The 17469-nt window shown below is 35.8% G+C and overlaps 1 protein-coding gene across 5 annotated transcripts in view; it reads left to right on the top strand.

Moving 5' to 3' along the window:
• The window catches only part of SEC61A2 (Sec61 translocon alpha 2 subunit), a 23630-nt gene extending 6161 nt beyond the window's left edge, over window positions 1-17469 (top strand). For 2 of the 5 annotated variants that reach the window (XM_011359618.2, XM_023530335.1), the window contains exons 4-12: window positions 4152-4230; window positions 4988-5119; window positions 5242-5351; window positions 8355-8508; window positions 9427-9587; window positions 9941-10138; window positions 13577-13768; window positions 14207-14283; window positions 16359-17426. In XM_011359618.2, coding sequence (XP_011357920.1) covers window positions 4152-4230; window positions 4988-5119; window positions 5242-5351; window positions 8355-8508; window positions 9427-9587; window positions 9941-10138; window positions 13577-13768; window positions 14207-14283; window positions 16359-16545 — 1290 coding nt within the window. In that variant the 3' untranslated portion in view covers window positions 16546-17426. Of the gene's footprint in view, window positions 1-4151; window positions 4231-4987; window positions 5120-5241; window positions 5352-8354; window positions 8509-9426; window positions 9588-9940; window positions 10139-13576; window positions 13769-14206; window positions 14284-16358 lie in introns of all 5 variants that reach the window. The other 3 variants (XM_023530337.1, XM_023530336.1, XM_011359617.2) reach the window with 2 other exon arrangements.

The raw sequence follows: 17469 nt of genomic DNA, 5'->3' as shown, positions 1-17469 counted from the left end.
GTCTTAGAAACCCCCTTCCCCTCCATTTAAAAAAGAATCAGCTTTATTTTATGTATGGTAAAATACACTCATTTTTAAGTGTACATTTTGAAAAGTTTTGACAAACTTACACACCCACATACCTCCTACCTCAGTGTATATAGAACATTTCTGTCACTCCAGCAAGTTCCCTGTAACCTGTCTCAGTAAATCCTCCCCTCACCTCCAGTCCTAGACAGCCACTGATGTGCTTTCTGTTCCTGTAGTTTGATTCATCTTTTCTGGAGTTTGATATAAATGGAATCATACGGTGTTACTTTGTCGTCAGCTTTTTGAGAGTCATGCCTTTTTATTTCTGAGTCATGTTTACTGTATGCCTACACCACAGTTTTTTCCTCTGGTCACTTATTGGACATTTGAGCTGTTTCCAAATTCTGGCCACAGCAAAGTTGCCGTGAACATTCACGAACAAGGCTTTCTGTGGATATTTGTTTTCAATTTGTATGTGAAGACCTAAGAGTAGAATTGCTCGGTTGTATGGTAAACATGTGTTCAACTTTATAAGAAACTGTCAGACTTTTCCAACCAGTCGTCCAGTTTTATATTGCCACCAGCCATGTTTAGGAGTTCCAGCTGCTCGGCCTCCTTTCCTGCTCTTGATTGTCGAGGACTTTAATATCAGTAACTCCAGTGGGTGTGGTTTTAATGTGCATTGCCCTGGTAAATGGTATTGAGGAACTTTTTAATGCATCTGTTGGGTACTTGTTTATCTTTTGTAAAGTGTCTTTGCAAATCTTTTGCCCATTTCAAAAAAATTGGATTATTGTCCATTATGGAATTATATGTAATTTTAATATTTTCTGTGTACAGTCCTTTGTCAGATAGATGTATTATGAATCCTCCTAGTCTCTGGCTTGCCTTTTCACAGCTGTGAAAAGGCAAGTTGCCGAGCTGTGTATGTTCTTAATATCTTCCGAAGAGCAGAAGTTTTTAATTTTGATGAAGTTCAGATTATCTTTTTCTTTGATGGCTCATGGTTTGTTTCCTAAGAAATTTTTCCCTATTCTAAGGTCGTGAAGATTTTCTCCAGTGTTCTTATAAATATTTTGTAGTTTTAGCTTGTATGTCTTGGTCTATGATCTATTCCAAGTTAATTTTTGTATATGGCATGAGATACCTTTGGGATTCACTTTTTTCTGCTTGGATAGCCAGTTGTTGAAAAGGCTGTTCTTACCTTGTCATCCTTATTGAAAATCAAGTAACCATGTAAGGATGGATCGATTTCTGTGCTCTCTTCTATTCCATTGGTCTGTAGGTCCATCGTTACGGTAAACCACATTGTTTGGTTTACTGCAGCTTTATACTAAGTTCTATAATCAGATCGTACTAGTCTCCAGCTTTGTTCTTTTTCAAAATTCTAGGGTCTTCATATTTCCATGTAGATTTTAGAATCAGCTTTTCAATTTTTATAAGGAAGACTGCTAGGATTATGATTTGTATTGCTTTGAATTTATAGATCAATTTTGAGAGAATTACTATCTTGACAATAGTGAATTTTCTAATCCAGCGGTCAGCAAACATTTTTCTGTAAAGGGCTTTAAGTATGGAATTTTTCATGACTTTCATGTAGTAAATTTATGCATTTTATGTTTTTTTCCCTCATAATATGTTTACATAGTTGCCGAGCTGTGTATCTTTATCTTTCTTCTGCTTTGGCAGTTCAGCCCAGTGCGGGTGGTATATTGAGTCTCTGTCCACTGAACCTTGAGCAGGTGTATTTCCCCCTTCCAGCCAGTGGAAGGGCTTGCTTGGTGTCTATGGATTTATCCCGTTTTCTTTAGCTCCAGGGAATGGCGGAAGGTGAGATAAGTGCGTAAATGCTGCTGGGACTCTGCCTGCTCGCTCGCCTTTGATTTTCTTTCAGTGCCGGGTGGAGGCTGGGGAGGGCTTTGTTCCATTGCCGACTTTGTAGGCCTGTAATCGCCAGTCCCATGAGAGGGCCTCATGGCCCACTTCTGTCATAATTCCTTCTCACCTTCTTCCCCCTCCCAGCCAGGGGAGGCAGATACCAGTGTCTGCAGCCTGCTCTCCTCCAGGCCGGACCTGGAGTGCAGTGGGCATTCTGACGGTTCCGTCGCCCTCCCTTTGCGCTGGTGGGAGCAGCTTTGTGTGGAGCCTCCGGTCCTCAGTTGCCCCCCTCCCCCCGTGACCACCGGTGCTTTCAGTTTATCATTCTTTTCCTTATTTGGCTGCCTTGTGGATTTTTGTTTCACTTTCCTTAGATTCATAAATTCTTGTTGGCTTTTCTTTTTTACATGTTGTTAAAAATATTTTTTCTTGTGTATGAGGGGGAGGAATTCTCTAACTTAATTACAACTTGCCATCTTAACCAAGAAGTACCTTGCTTGGTTGTCAGTTTCCACTGCCTTTGGAAATCCCTCATGCTGATTTTCTCTTTGTCCATCTGGTTGCTTCAGGGTTTCCATTAGAGCATGAAATTATTGTTTCTCTGAAGTACTATACTATATTTGTCAAATTGAAATTGATTATTATTTGTAATATAATGCGAAGTCTGGGACTCTGCAGCTGTGACAGTCATAGGAAATAGCTCCTATTGCCATCTAACTATTGTGCATGATTCTGTAGCTATGGAATTTACTGACAGGAATAAAAATTAGAAACTGAGTTTAATTCTGTTGACTACAAGAGAGGAGGGAATACATTATTACTTCGGGGAGGTTGGCAGACTTTTTCTTGCTCAGTATCCCACATAGCATCTAACTGCAGAGGTAATGCCTGTCTTTATTAGATGCAAATAAGGAAAATAATTTTACTGATCGACCTATTTCTGATTGGAGGAATATTGTGATACGGACTATCCTATAGCGTTATTTGATTTTTTTACAATAACTTCCTTCCTCTCCATCCCTCACATTAGCAGAAGAGTATCTGCATATCCATGCTTCTTGGCTCATCAGTTTTGCTCTTCAGCTAATAAACTCAGATGTCCAAAGGTTTAGGTTGACCAGATGGATTGTTTAAAGTTGCTGGCAGCATCTTTTAAAACTTAAAAAAAAAAGCAATCAGCTTCATAAAGAGAAAGTTTTTGAAAGTGTAAATGTCTTTTTCTTTGTGTCTGATTCCCACAAGGTCAGAAAGTAAGTATGGCCCAGTGCTGTGCTCTAAACATGGGTCATAAAATAGGAATTATTCAAAGTTAAAGTTTTTATTCCCCTTCATTCAAAAGTAATATGTGCTCATTATAGAAAATTTGATAAATACTGAAAAGAATAAAGAAGAAAAGTCAACCGTAATCTCATCACCTGTAGATATCACTGTTTAGGATATTAAAAAATATTTATACCTTGTTACTTTCTATACATATTTTTACAGTGTTGAACTTTTCTTTATATACACAGTTGTATGTCCTTCCTTTTATACCAGGGTTTCCTAGCAATGGCAGTAAATTTAAGGCCGAGAAAGTCTTTGTTTGGAGGGCTGTCCCATGCACTGTAGGATGTTCAGCTGCATCCCTCACCTCCACCCTCTCGGTGCCAGGAGCATCTTGCCTCAAGTTGTGACAACTGAAAATGTCTTCAGATATTGTCAAATGTTCCCCGAGGAGTGCAGAATTGCCCCAGATTGAGAACCGCTGATTCATACTTAATATTCCAACACAAGCACTTCTCATGCTGTTACAATCTTCACATTTTTAATGGCTGCATAATATTCCACTGTTTATATTATCCTCAGTCTTACGTTTGGAGTGTGACTTTGGCTGTCATTAGTAACCATAGCTTTGCAAAATTCTGTTACTGCGTAGGTATGTATTGTAATTTACTGGTAGTATTTTTTTTTAATCATGGTAAAACACATAAAATTTGCCATCTTAACCATTTTTAAGTGTACAGTTCAGTATTGTTAATTATATTCATACTGTGCAACAAATCTCCATATTGATAAGAATGTTTACTAGTCAAATGTTATGAGTAATGATTTCTGTTATTTTTAGTTTCATTAAAGAACTTTACCTTAAAAGTATCTTTGTTTTGCTAAAAAACCTGAGAATTAGTGGTTTTTTAAAATTAAGTATTGCAAACATTAAGTGAATGCATTACAAAATAATTTCAAATTTTAAAGCATTTTTATAAAATTTTTATGTAATATTATAGATACCACTATTTGGAATCATGTCATCTGATTCTGCAGATCCTTTTTACTGGATGAGAGTTATTCTTGCATCCAACAGAGGTATGCATTCTTTCTTTTGACTCCATACCAGTACTGATATCAAATAGATCTGAAAATGTGGCAACTCATTAAAGAAACTCATTGCCTGGAGAAGAGACCAGCATTTAAATAATTACAAAACCATGTGTTTATTTTAATTATAGAAATATGTGCAGATATAGAGGTACAATAGAAAACAAAGTGATTAGCACTGTCTAGAGCTTTGGTTTTCAACCCCTTTATGGGTTTTCTATTTTTTCCATATTTTTCTATTTTCTATTTTTTTCCCTCTGTGTGTGATGTCAAGAACATTTTTCATGCCACTAAGTATTCTACAACATTGTTTTAGATGACTTCTTATGCAATTTTAGATTTTGCAATAGAAGAGTCACCAGTATTTTTACATATTATTTTTTAATTAGCTTAGTATGTAATTTTAAATTTTAAACATTTAAATGTTTAGTGAAAGTTTTAAAAATAATGATTTGGACTGAAACCTTGGATGATTTAAAGGATTTTTTTAACATTTCAAGTTTAGAATTTATAGAAATTTACATCATGATAATATTTATGGTAATTTTTATTTAATGCATTCTTGCAAGGTCGTGTTAATAAATGAGAGGGGTTTTTTTTAGCAGTTAATGTTTAAGGAATGAGAATTTGCTTGTTAATCTTTAAGTGTGTGTTTCAGTAGACCTAATTAAGGACTAGGACACTTTTAAAGTAATCTGCATTGTGTATAGTTAAGGTTATTTACTTCTTTCCTCTTTTTTTACAGGAACTTTAATGGAATTGGGTATCTCCCCAATTGTAACATCGGGTTTGATTATGCAATTGTTAGCTGGAGCCAAAATTATTGAAGTTGGAGATACACCCAAAGACAGAGCTTTATTCAATGGAGCCCAGAAACGTGAGCATTAATACAATTAAAGAGCTTTTCCAAATTTGGGAATTTTGTGGTTAAGATGTTTTTCTGTAGTCTTTTATGTCTTTGGTTGTAAGCATGTACTCCTTTCCCCCAATTTTTGTCAGTATTTGGTATGATCATTACCATCGGGCAAGCCATTGTATACGTCATGACGGGCATGTATGGGGACCCTGCCGAAATGGGTGCTGGAATCTGTCTCCTTATCATTATTCAGGTAAGGAATCCTGTTTTTCGTATGCAGATAACAAAACTGTTTGATCCCTTTTTTCTAACAATTCTTTAGGTGATTGATATATTCACTTACTTTTGAATTATTTTATTTAACTATAATATCTTGATTATTGAGGTGACATATATAAATTGTGTTGCTGTGAAAATTTAAAAATTATTCTAAAGGCCTCATAGCTCTGTAATATAAAGAATGATGGATCAGCTGTATTTCATTGATTCTAAGATACACATTTTTCACATTTTGATGCCTCTCAGTCAGGATGTTTTCTTACAGTTGATCCGGTTGTACAGTGGCTGTCAGCCAGGTGGCAGTCGTGATAGTCGTCAGTGCCTGCATATGTGTGTCAGCTGGTCATAGCTGTTTATATCATCAATTGGTTATATGCATTGTTGACATAACATGTATTTGGCTTTTGGTGCTATTTAAAATGTCTTCGAAAAATCTGCTGTGATTTGTTTTTGAAATGAAAAGTTACTGTGTGTAAACAAGGCACAGAAAGCAAGCTAGACGATAAACAGCGATATCTAAATCTAAAATAACCTTTTTTATCAGTAGAAAATTTCTTTTTAATAAGTTGTGTCATAGCTTAATTGGCAGTATATTTTTCTTTCCTAGTGGTACACAAAATAACAGCATTAGAACTATCTTCAAGTCAGTGAAATACCATATAAATGCTCATACACGTATTCTGTGGTTTTTTTTAAAATGGATACTTATGAATGGAGTTTTTAAAGGCCTTCATAATCATCCATCTACTAAGTAAAAGTATGTAAATTTTGGTAGATATTTCTATACTGTACAGTCCTTAAAAATAATTTAGAGAAGTTGACAAGAATGGATTGTACTTAAGTTATGTAATAGTTATTTATTGGCATTTGAAAAGAAGTTTGCTTAATTTAAACACTGGACATCTAACATTTGCATCTTTTTAATGCATTGTTAACATTGAAAATATGTGGATACTCTGAAAAGATGATTGAATCAGTGTGTTTTTATCCAGAAACATAGATTTTAAAAATGGTTTACATGTTATTACGTAAGGTATTTCTCATTTTAATTATTCTTGTTTCATTCACATGGTCAGTGTCTTTCAACTAGTGAGTTTTGAAATCTAAGTAGTGGGTCTTGATTAAAATTAAAAAAAAAAAAAGAATTGAAACTATCAATGTACATGACAAATAGTGAAGGTAAGTATTGTTTTGTCAAACTAAGTTGTGTGTTTGCACTCACATGCATGTGCAGGGTTGAAATATGTGGTGTTATTTTTGTACCTACCTTAGGGAGTTATGTATGCTGTACATTCTGCAAGAGCGTGCAGTTAGTTCTTGTCACCGTTCTAGTCAGTGAGATGCCGTTACTTCCTGGTGTCTCATTATTCTAATAGGCATGCATGCTTTTTACTCTCTTTTATCTTATTTCTTTAATTATAGAAACCACTTCTTATTTAGGTTTCTCTATAATTCTTTTCTCCAATTAGGAAAAGGATGAGTTTGATTTTCACAGCAATACACAAATCACTGTATAGTCTGATGGACATTGGTCTGAACACGTGTTTTGGAGAATTACAGCTGATTCAGAGTTGCCCTGGTGATTCTGGGCAGGTCATTAATCAGTCATTTAGTCAGAAGCCCATGATAATAATTTTTGGTTTGCTGATAGTTTGTGGACAGCTATTATTCCCTGTATGGGCTTGTGTTTCTGTATGACTGGAAGTACTTATTTATTTACTTATTATTTAATTGTGGTCAAAATAAAATCTCAGTAGTATTAACTTCTCTTTTATCTTGTCAACATGTCAGACTTGGTTTTCAAACAGTAAAGGATTCATGAGCTTGCTTAGAAGTCTTGAGAATGGTACCCTTTTTTCAGTCCATTGAAAATCAATTGAAAGACTAATAGACAAGTTAGGCTCTGTACAAGTATTGAAATGACAGTTAAAGGAAAGAAACCCTGTGTGAGCTGGCATGCAGAAAGTAGTGTACTGTAGCTTATTTGTTCTCTTCTAACGAGATATCTGGGAAACCGAGATATCTGGGAAACCAAGTAAGTCATGATGTGTGGTGGGGAGCAGGTGGGGGGGTTGCTTCAGAGCTGGGAGGATCGGAAGTGGCATTTCCTAGCTCCCGGCGGGGGGTGTCTTTAAAGTGGGGGCAGGTGTGAGGTAGTGGGTGGAGAGCATATTTCCTTTCCCTAGGTCGCTGAGGCACAGGGAAAGTAGTCATGACCAGGAGTTGCTTGCAAGGCAATTTTTAATTGATGCTTTTACAGAAAAGTGTTCTCTGAGAGGAAAATTAAGAATTTTCAATGTCACATAAAACCAAGTTAGAATGATTTCGTTTTTAAAAAAATTATGAGCTTAACCTGGTGAACTCTTAACTGTCTTCAAATTTACATCTAGTCTTTGTCGTTATGTGTATAGAGTGCATTTTTACATTTTTATAATCTGTGTACATATTAATTTGTGCTCCACTTTTTAACTTATTTCATAAGTATTATATACATATGTAAAACATGCAGTATTATATATAATACTTTTAAAATAGTTCACATACTTTTCCTTTTGTGGCTGCAGACGCCTCTTACTATTATACCATAATTCATTTGGCCTTCACTTACTTGGAGGTATTTGGGGTATGTTCCGTTTCTTGCCGTCATAAATTCTGCAACTGAACATTTTTGTTCTAGTGCGTTTTCCAATAAGTCTTATTTAACATTGTAAGGGAAACTTTAGATGGTGTATAAGTCTGTTTTGAAAGTTGAAATGTCTGCCGTATAGTATAGCAATATTCCCAATCCTCTGATTTTCAGAATTGGCTTCTCACTAAGCTAAAGCAGGTTAAAAGATGCAGAGTCATTATAGTGATACTACAATAGTTAGGTTTGAATGTTACAAGTGCCCATACTTTGAAAGTAGTCAGTGGTGCTCGTCTTCCCCTTTCTTGAGTTTTTTCTTGCTTCCGCTTACTTGCATTTCTTTCCCCACAGTTGTTTGTTGCTGGTTTGATTGTGCTGCTGTTAGATGAGCTGCTACAGAAGGGTTACGGCCTGGGGTCTGGTATTTCCCTCTTTATTGCCACCAACATCTGTGAAACCATTGTCTGGAAGGCCTTTAGTCCCACTACTATTAACACTGGCCGAGGTACATCGCACAGTGACTGTGACTGCACGAGTGTTGCTGGATGTGTGCTGAAAAGTAACACGTAACGGAGCAGTACGTGCCTGAGACATCCTGGTTTGCTGTCCCAGTGAACAATAAGAGTTAATGAGCAGAGATTTGTGGAGTATGAAATATTACTTCAAAAAGAGTAAAATCTAAATGTTAGCCTCTGCTCGTTTAAAATTTCAGTGGTTGCAAACATTTTTATAACTATTTGCTTACGCCATTGCTGCAGGAGTCTTTGATTTGACCAATTTCAGCATTCCTACGGGGCTCAAAAGGTAGTGGATTAATATCTTTCAGATGAAAAAACATTTTTTTGGTATCATTAGGGAGCACTAATAACTTTTACAGCTATTCTACTTGGCTTAGTAATAGCACCTAAATTTTGAAATATTTCATTCTGTCTTTCCCCTTAGTCGGTTAACATCTAAACTGAGCCCAGCCTTAAGAAAATAGCAACGATGGTTTGTTAATGTTATTGGTAAAACAAACTTAAAGGCAACCTCGATAAAGTAACACATCTTTTTAATCTGACCTCTTTATTCTGCTTTGCTGCTGCTGCTCCTCCCCCACCCCCAGTTCTCTCTTCCCTAAAGTGAAGGAGAGACAAAGCATTATGAACTAAATATTTGCTTTGGTTTATTCTGCTTCGGCTGTTTTCATCAAGAATAGTCTCTTGAGAAAACTTCCAATTTATGCTAAAAACGATACATTTTTCCTCCTCAGCGATCTAAATATTAATAGTGGCTTCACACATGGCTATATCAGAAAGTAAACCTTGATGAATTATTTTGACTCATGTCTTCTGCTGTTTACTGGGGTTTCAAGGTTATTTGTTTTGACCTTTGGGACAGTTTTGGATGATAAGTCTATAGTTAATTCTCCCTTGTTTATCAGGTACCGAGTTTGAGGGTGCAGTCATAGCCCTCTTTCATTTACTGGCCACCAGGACAGACAAAGTCCGAGCTTTAAGGGAGGCTTTCTACCGTCAGAACTTACCCAATCTCATGAACCTCATTGCTACCGTTTTTGTGTTCGCTGTTGTTATATATTTCCAGGTAAGTAAACTCTCTTTGCTGGAGTAAGTGGGATGCGTTTTTGGGGTTTTTTTTGTTTGTTTTCTGTTTTTTTTTCTCTCTTAAGAAGAATGCCATTTGAAATGTTAGTATCTGATAAATCAGTGTTTTCCACATTTAGTCAAGCAAATAATTCCATTCTTTAGGCTCTGAGGTACAAATAAAAAAAATTGAAGGAAAATGAAATGGGAACAAATTTCTATTTGTATGTCTCTGTGTGGAAGGGACAGTTTTGTTAGCATTATCTTCCCTTACTCCTGCTGTTACTGTTTTGGCTCTTTGTATTCTTTACATGATACATACAGTTCCTCTTACTGTTAATTTTCTCTTTTTAGGGATTTCGTGTTGACTTGCCCATTAAGTCGGCCCGCTATCGAGGACAGTACAGTAGCTATCCCATCAAGCTCTTCTATACCTCGAACATTCCCATTATTCTTCAGTCAGCCTTGGTGTCAAACCTGTATGTTATTTCCCAGATGCTATCTGTTCGGTTTAGTGGCAACTTTTTAGTTAATTTACTAGGACAGTGGGCGGTGAGTATTTTGTTATTTATTCCGAAAGTTTAAATTTATTGTAATTTTCATTTCATGGTTATATTTTTAACTGAAAGGGATATGAGCCATAATTGAAGCAGTTGCTATAACATATTCAGATTCACTTACCTTTAGCAGAGTTTCTAATTTTTTTTGGAAGAATTGATAAGTGTCGTAAAACTAAGATTGACCATATACTTTTGTTTTACTGTCTCAGAATCATTTTCACGTCTCATTTGAATGATCTTCTAGGCTAAAATCCAGGTTGCTCTCATGAAAATGATTCCGTTTTGTAATCTCATTCCTCCATTGTCTAGAATAATGTTTTTTTAAAAGAAGCTATTTGCTGATAATATATGGGATACTGAAATCGTCCTTTCCTGTTTCCCCCTGTATTTCATGGCCTAGATGGCAATATAATAGTTTGTGATTAACTGGGCTGGAGACAGGTATGTAATTACTAGACTGAAGAGAGAACAGAGTTGCTAGAAATAGAATCCAGTAAAGTCTGATTTCCTTTTATAGATCGTCTTCATCATAGCTGCTTCCAAAGCAGTCCAGTCACATTGTTATTGAAGTGTTATTGTAGGATTGAGTTTTGATTGATTTAAAATCTGTCTTCTAAGGAGTATTTTTCCCCCTTTAAACTATAAATTAAAAAAGGCTAAGATCCTTTGTTCTTTTGCAGAGTACATAATTCTAGAATTTATATTCCACTAAAGAATATTATATTTTTTTAGTCATTCTCCTAAAATATGATGCTTAGTTCTATGCATTTATCTTAATATGCTATCTTTTGCATTATAAGGTATAGTGACTGATATCTTTCTGCTTTTACTGAAGGTCATTTTTTAGAAAGTTAAACGGATAAGACAGTGAATGTTAGTTGGAGGAAATAGCATTCCCTTTATAATACTCCTTTTCCTTTTTCTTTTTTCTACATTAAAATTTTTTTTCAATTACAGTTGACATTTAATATTATATTAGTTTTAGGTGTACAGCATAGTGATTAGACATTTATATAATTTACAAAGTGATCCCCCTGATAAGCCTTGTGCTCATGTGATTCCATATATTTCCATATATAGTTATTATAATATTATTGACTATATTCCCTATGCCGTACTTTGCATCCCTGTGACTGTTTTGTAAATGCTAATTTGTACTTCTTAATCCCTTCACATTTTTCACCCAGCTTTCCAACCTCACCTCCCATTTGGCAACTATCAGTTTGTTCTCTGTATCTGTGAATTTGTTTCTGTTTTGTTTGTTCATTTATTTTGTTTTTTAGATTCCATCTATAAGTGAGATCATATGGTATTTTTCTTTCTCTGTCTGACTTACTTCACTTAGCATAATACTCTCTCTGTCCTTGTTATTACATGGTAAGATTTCATTTTTTTTTTTATGGTCGAGTAATATTCCATGGTATATATGTACCACATCTTATTTATTCATTCTTGTTTGGATTTGAGCATTTAATCCATTTACATATAATTATTGATAGGCATGTAGTTATTGATATTTTATTATTTTCTGATTGTTTTTGTAGTTCTTTCTCTTTGTGTCTTGTAATATCTCTTGTAGATGTTTGGTTTGTTGTTCCGTATGTTTCATATATACCAAGCTATGTTTATAGCAGTCTGTTTTTAAGGTGATGGTCACTTAAGTTCGATGTACATTCTGAAATCACTATCATTTTTACTCACTTTTTTCATGTTTATGTTTTTGTCATTATTTTTTACTACTTGTGTGTGCGTTTATGCGTATTCCTTAATTTACTGTTGTAATTACACATTATCTTCTCATTTTTGACTTTTAACCTTTGTACTTACTTTAGTGTTGGTTGATCCACTGCTTTTATTTAGTGTTTGCCTTTGTCAGGGAGAATTTTTTTCTTTGTAATACTTTGTAATACATATTAAAAAATTTTTTTTCTTCTTTTCGAAGTCTCTTGAACATTTCTTGTAATACTGGTTTGGTGGTGATGAACTTCAGCTTTTTCTTGTCTGGGAAACTCTTTATCCCTCTTTCAATTCTAAACAGTAGCCTTGCTGGGCAGCATAATCTTGATCATAGTTTTTTGCTCTTCATCACTTTGAATATTTTGCACCAGTCTTTTCTGGCCTGCCAAGTTTCTGTTGAGAAATCACCTGGCAGCCTTATGGGAGCGCCCTTGTCAGTAGGTAACTGCTTTTCTGTTGTTGGTTTTTAAGATTCTTTGTCTTTCACCTTTGACATTTTAATAATGATGTGTCTTGATGCGGCCCTCTTTGGGGTCATCTTATTTGGGACTCTCTAAGCTTCCTGGGGTTGTATGTCTATTTCCTTGGCCAGGTTAGGGAAGTTTTCAGCCATCCAGAGTGTTTTGAACTCTGCATCTGGTAGATTGCTTGCTTCTGTTTTGTTTAGTTCTTTTGGAGTTTTGTCCTGTTCTTTCATTTGTCTCCTCACTTTGGCTGCCTCCCTGTGTTTGTTTCTATGTATTAGGAAGTTCTGCTTCCATTTTTATTGATGTAACAGAACTTCAATTACCCATGATGAGGGGAGGAATCTTTCTCTCCCCTCATGAGCTTATAGTCCAGCATAAATTCTTACGATAATTTCAAAGTAATAAATGCATTGAATGGTTGTATAGCGTGTGTTGTGATCTTGACTAAGATTCTTTTTCATGAGAGAATTATTGGGAAATTGAATTTGTCTGTAAACAGTGCTTTTGATTTGGAAATAGTATTTCCAGGGGCACAGTAAAGAAATCATTTTAATTCTAAATTTGGAAATCAGGTATTTTAATCATTTGAACCTGAAATTGCTTTCACACACCCTATATCCCAAAACCTTTATCTAATATGAGCAAATACATGCTGTTCCCATTTCTGTTACTAGAAAATTTCTTAAATATTTGCATGGATAAAAATCGCATTATAAATGTTTATTAAAAGACTGTTATACAAACAAGAATAAGTTTTGGCAGTGAGTCGTTAGACTTCTGTCAACATTTCAATTGATTGCATTCTTAATAGAATACTTTGAAATGAAAGAATCATATGTAAGGGTCTTAATATGTTGCATACGCTTATATAATTCAGAAAATGTCATATTCTGAATGTAGCCAGACCTTGACTATAAATGTAATCACATTCTTAACTTCAGAAAGAGAAGATTCTCCTAACAGATGTGTTATAATGTTGGTTTTTAAAAATCACTCTTCTGTTAATATATTCAAATCTTTATGTAAGAGGTGCCCACTATATAATTTCTAAGGAGTAAAGATATTGGATACAAAAGCAAATCTATAAGTTATATAGAGCCATCCATTAGCTATAAGCATTTTGAGCTTAAAATATTTTCATAATTTTAAAGGAGTTTGAAAAGTTATAAAAATGTATGCTTGACCAGTTAGGTTGGCCATTTACCCTTTTCTTCCTTGTTCTGTAGGACGTTAGTGGAGGAGGGCCTGCTCGCTCTTACCCAGTGGGAGGCCTGTGTTATTACCTGTCTCCTCCTGAGTCCATGGGCGCCATCTTTGAGGATCCTGTCCATGTGGTTGTTTATATCATCTTCATGCTGGGGTCATGTGCATTCTTTTCTAAGACGTGGATAGAAGTATCTGGTTCCTCAGCTAAAGATGTAAGTATTTGGGTTTTTTTGAAAATAATTTATAAATTTATAATCAAAGTGGTAATCAATACACTCTTAATCACTTTTGTAATTTAAACTTTAATTCATACATTCTTAATGACATAATGTCACCACCAGGGGTTAAAAATTGGTTCTTGGAAGTGAAACATTTATAGATTGTACAATAATGCTTTGCGACCCTCCAGTGCACAGCCTTACCTGACAAAATCTTATTCCTTAGTATTTAATTTTTCCTGAGGGATGTGAAACTTAATAAAAGTCTGAGAAACACTGGTTTAATATGTGCAAGGTGGTTGTGCAGTATCGTAGCCTAGTCACCTCAGGTCTAATGGGGTGTGTTTACTTCAAGGTTCTTGTACCTCACTTGTTAGTATGTGGAAACCACTTCACACAGAACAGTGAGAAGTTTTGTGTTTCTCTTGGCAGGTAGCTAAACAGCTTAAAGAACAGCAAATGGTAATGAGGGGCCACAGAGATACCTCTATGGTTCATGAGCTTAATAGGTAAGGTCATTGGACTTAATCCTTGATGGGGGAGGGGACACATGTACACATGGACTCGGTTTTTCAATCCTCATATATTGCCAGATATTATTCTTTATTTATGTTCATATTTGAAGCATTTTTCTTCTACTTCACACAAAAGGACCAAAACTTAAACTGAATTTGGTTTTTATATCAAAATGACACCGAAATTATTTTAATTGAAATTGCGTTCTCTTCACTGCTAAGTGTTAAAATGTTGTAGATAGGAGGTTCTCACTGTTGGCTGGCTGGCTGTACATAAAATCACCTGGGAGCTCAGAAAGTACTGATCTTTACCTCCAGGAACTGGGGTTTATTTGGCCTTAGTGGGTCCTAGGCATCAGTTTGGTTTTCAGTAACAGCCTTATTGAGGTGTAATTCACACACCATGTAGTACGCTCATTTGGGGTATATCGTTTAGTTTTCCTTTTTTTAAGTATATTTGGAGTAATTATTACTCTAATTTTAAGAACATTTTCATCACCTAGAAAGAAATCTCATACCTGTTATTCTCATTCCTACCCAGCTCTTCCATCCCCTCTACCCTAGACAACTTTTTACCTTCTGTGTCTGTAGATTTGCCTGTTCTGGACATTGCATATACATGGAATCATATGATACGTAATCTTTTGTGAATAACTCTTTTTACTTAGCATAGTGTTTTCAGGGGCCACCCATTATTTGTGACTAGCATTCCATTTTATGTATAGACCACATTTTGTTCATCAGTTGATGGAAATTTGGGTTGTTTTCACTTTTTGGCCATCATGAATAATGCTGCTATGAACATACTTGTATAAGTTTTGGGGACGTGTTTTCATTTCACTCAGAGTGGAATTGCTGGGTCATGTTGTAACTGTTTAACATGTTGAGAAACTGCCAGTGTCTGGCAGAGTGGCCGTACCATTCCACATTCCCACCAGCCACGGGTGAGGGTCCACTGCTGCACATCCTCTCCAGCACTAGTTTTTGCTGTTGGTTTATAGCCACCTGGTAGGGATGAAGTGATATCTCATTGTGGTTTTGATTTGTTTTTCTCTGCTCATGTTGAGCATCTTTTTGTGTTTATCAACCATTTTTGTCTTTGGAGAAATATCTAGTCAGATCTTTTGCTCATTTTTAATTTTTTTTTTTTATGTTACTGAGTTGTAAGATTTTAAAAATATTTTGGATATGTGTCTTTGGCAGGTATCATTTGCAAATATTTTGTCTCATTCTGTGAGTTGTCTTTTCACTTTCTCGATAGTGCCCTTTGATGCAGTTTTTAATCTTAATGAACTTCAGTGTATCTGTTTTGTCTTTGGATGCTTTGTGCTGCTTTTGGTGTATCTAACAAAGCATCGCCTAACCCAAAGATTTACTCGTTTTCCCTTTGGCATCTCAGCTCATAACTTTTTAAGTCTGTGATCCACTTTGAACCAATTTTTGTTTGGTGTAGGATAGGGTTCCAGATTCCTTTTATATGTGGATATTCAATTGTCTCATGATCTTTTGTTGAAAGGCATTATTTTATTTAAACTTTATTGGGAACATAAATTGCAGAGAATAGGATAATGAATCTCCATGTACTTAAGTCTGTCCAGCTTCAGTAGTTACCATTCTGTCATTCTTGTTTCATTTACCATCTCCCCTAATCTTTTTTTTCTTTCTTTCTGGAGTATTTTAAATACATAAATACAGTCCCATTCTTAACAGTTCTCCAGGTGATTCTGACATGCAGCCAAGGTTTAGTTACTGTTGGAAGAGGATCGTCCAAATCGTGTCACATAAATTTGATGCTTAGAAATCATTTTGAAATTTACTCTTTATCTAGAAGAGGGAGCTAAAGGTTATCCATTTAAAAATGACATTAAACATCTTAATACTAAATCTCCATTGAGTATTCTAATCTGCCATCAAAATCATGTATCGCCTCGGCTATTTACTGGTTTCTCTCAGTCAGGAAGTCCCTACAGACAACCCCCAGGCTGTTCTCTGTTGGATTAATTACATTTGAGCATATTAAGACATGTCTCCTTTTCATCATTCCCTCCTGACTCGGTTTTGTCTTCTAGGTATATCCCCACTGCAGCTGCATTCGGTGGGTTGTGCATTGGCGCCCTGTCAGTGCTGGCCGACTTCCTCGGGGCCATTGGCTCTGGCACTGGAATTCTGCTCGCAGTCACTATTATATATCAGTATTTTGAAATATTTGTTAAGGAGCAGGCTGAAGTAGGCGGGATGGGTGCTTTGTTTTTCTAAATGTTCCAATACTTCTGTTAGCGTGAAAGGGAAAACATTTTGACACATTGTGTTTGTCAAATGACACAGGTTCCCCTTTTCTCCCCTCAGTTTGTTTTCAAGTGCTAACTGCCCCGTTTCTGGAATGGGCACCAAGCTAAGCCTGTGTGCAGCATTAGTACCAGCTGCCTTAAAACTAAAGTTTACATTACTCGTTAGAAAACGTACAAGCAGTGTTGCCTGTGATGCTGGAAACCAGTGTACCCGCCTTGCCATGTTCAGGGGTGACGGTGAGATGGTGACGGGGGTCAGTTTTGCACACAACATTCACAACACTCAGTATTCCCCCCACTTGTTTAAAAATAAACATAGTTCAAATTGCCACTTTTCAGTATTTTGGGGCTTATTTCATGAGTTCTGGAACATTTATATCTAATCTATATTTTAGATATAATTACTTTTTATACTTTTTAAACTCAGTGTCCACGTTCCAACCCTCCCTCCCCGTCTCTCCCCTTTTATTTGTCCCTTCTCAAAGCAGACACTTAGCCCAGATGGGCAAGATCAAGTTTCAGACTTGTCATTGGAAAGCACTGCTTGTAGTCACTGTTCCTGTTTTCCATTCTTCTTCCTTCCCAGTGACAGCACAGTCGGTGCTGTTTTTACTGTATTGGCTATGCCTTCGAATTCCAAGTCACTTGAGAATGCTTTCAGATACTATGCCCTCCGTGGGTTTTTTTTTGTTTTTTAATCCCTAAAGCAGATATAATTCTCAAGCAATGTCTGTAGTTCAGTGGGGGTGAACAATGAGTAAATTCATGCTAGGAATCTGTGTACATTATTGTACTTTATAGCAGCAACATGAGTGTAAACAGTAGACAATAAACTTTTATTTAATACAACTGTTTCAGTTACGTTGGGAAAATAAAAAAATATGCTATCAAA

The sequence above is a fragment of the Pteropus vampyrus genome, unplaced genomic scaffold (assembly GCF_000151845.1).
Source record: "Pteropus vampyrus isolate Shadow unplaced genomic scaffold, Pvam_2.0 Scaffold49, whole genome shotgun sequence".
Lineage (NCBI taxonomy): Eukaryota > Metazoa > Chordata > Mammalia > Chiroptera > Pteropodidae > Pteropus > Pteropus vampyrus.
This window is presented reverse-complemented; position numbering and strand designations above follow the sequence as displayed.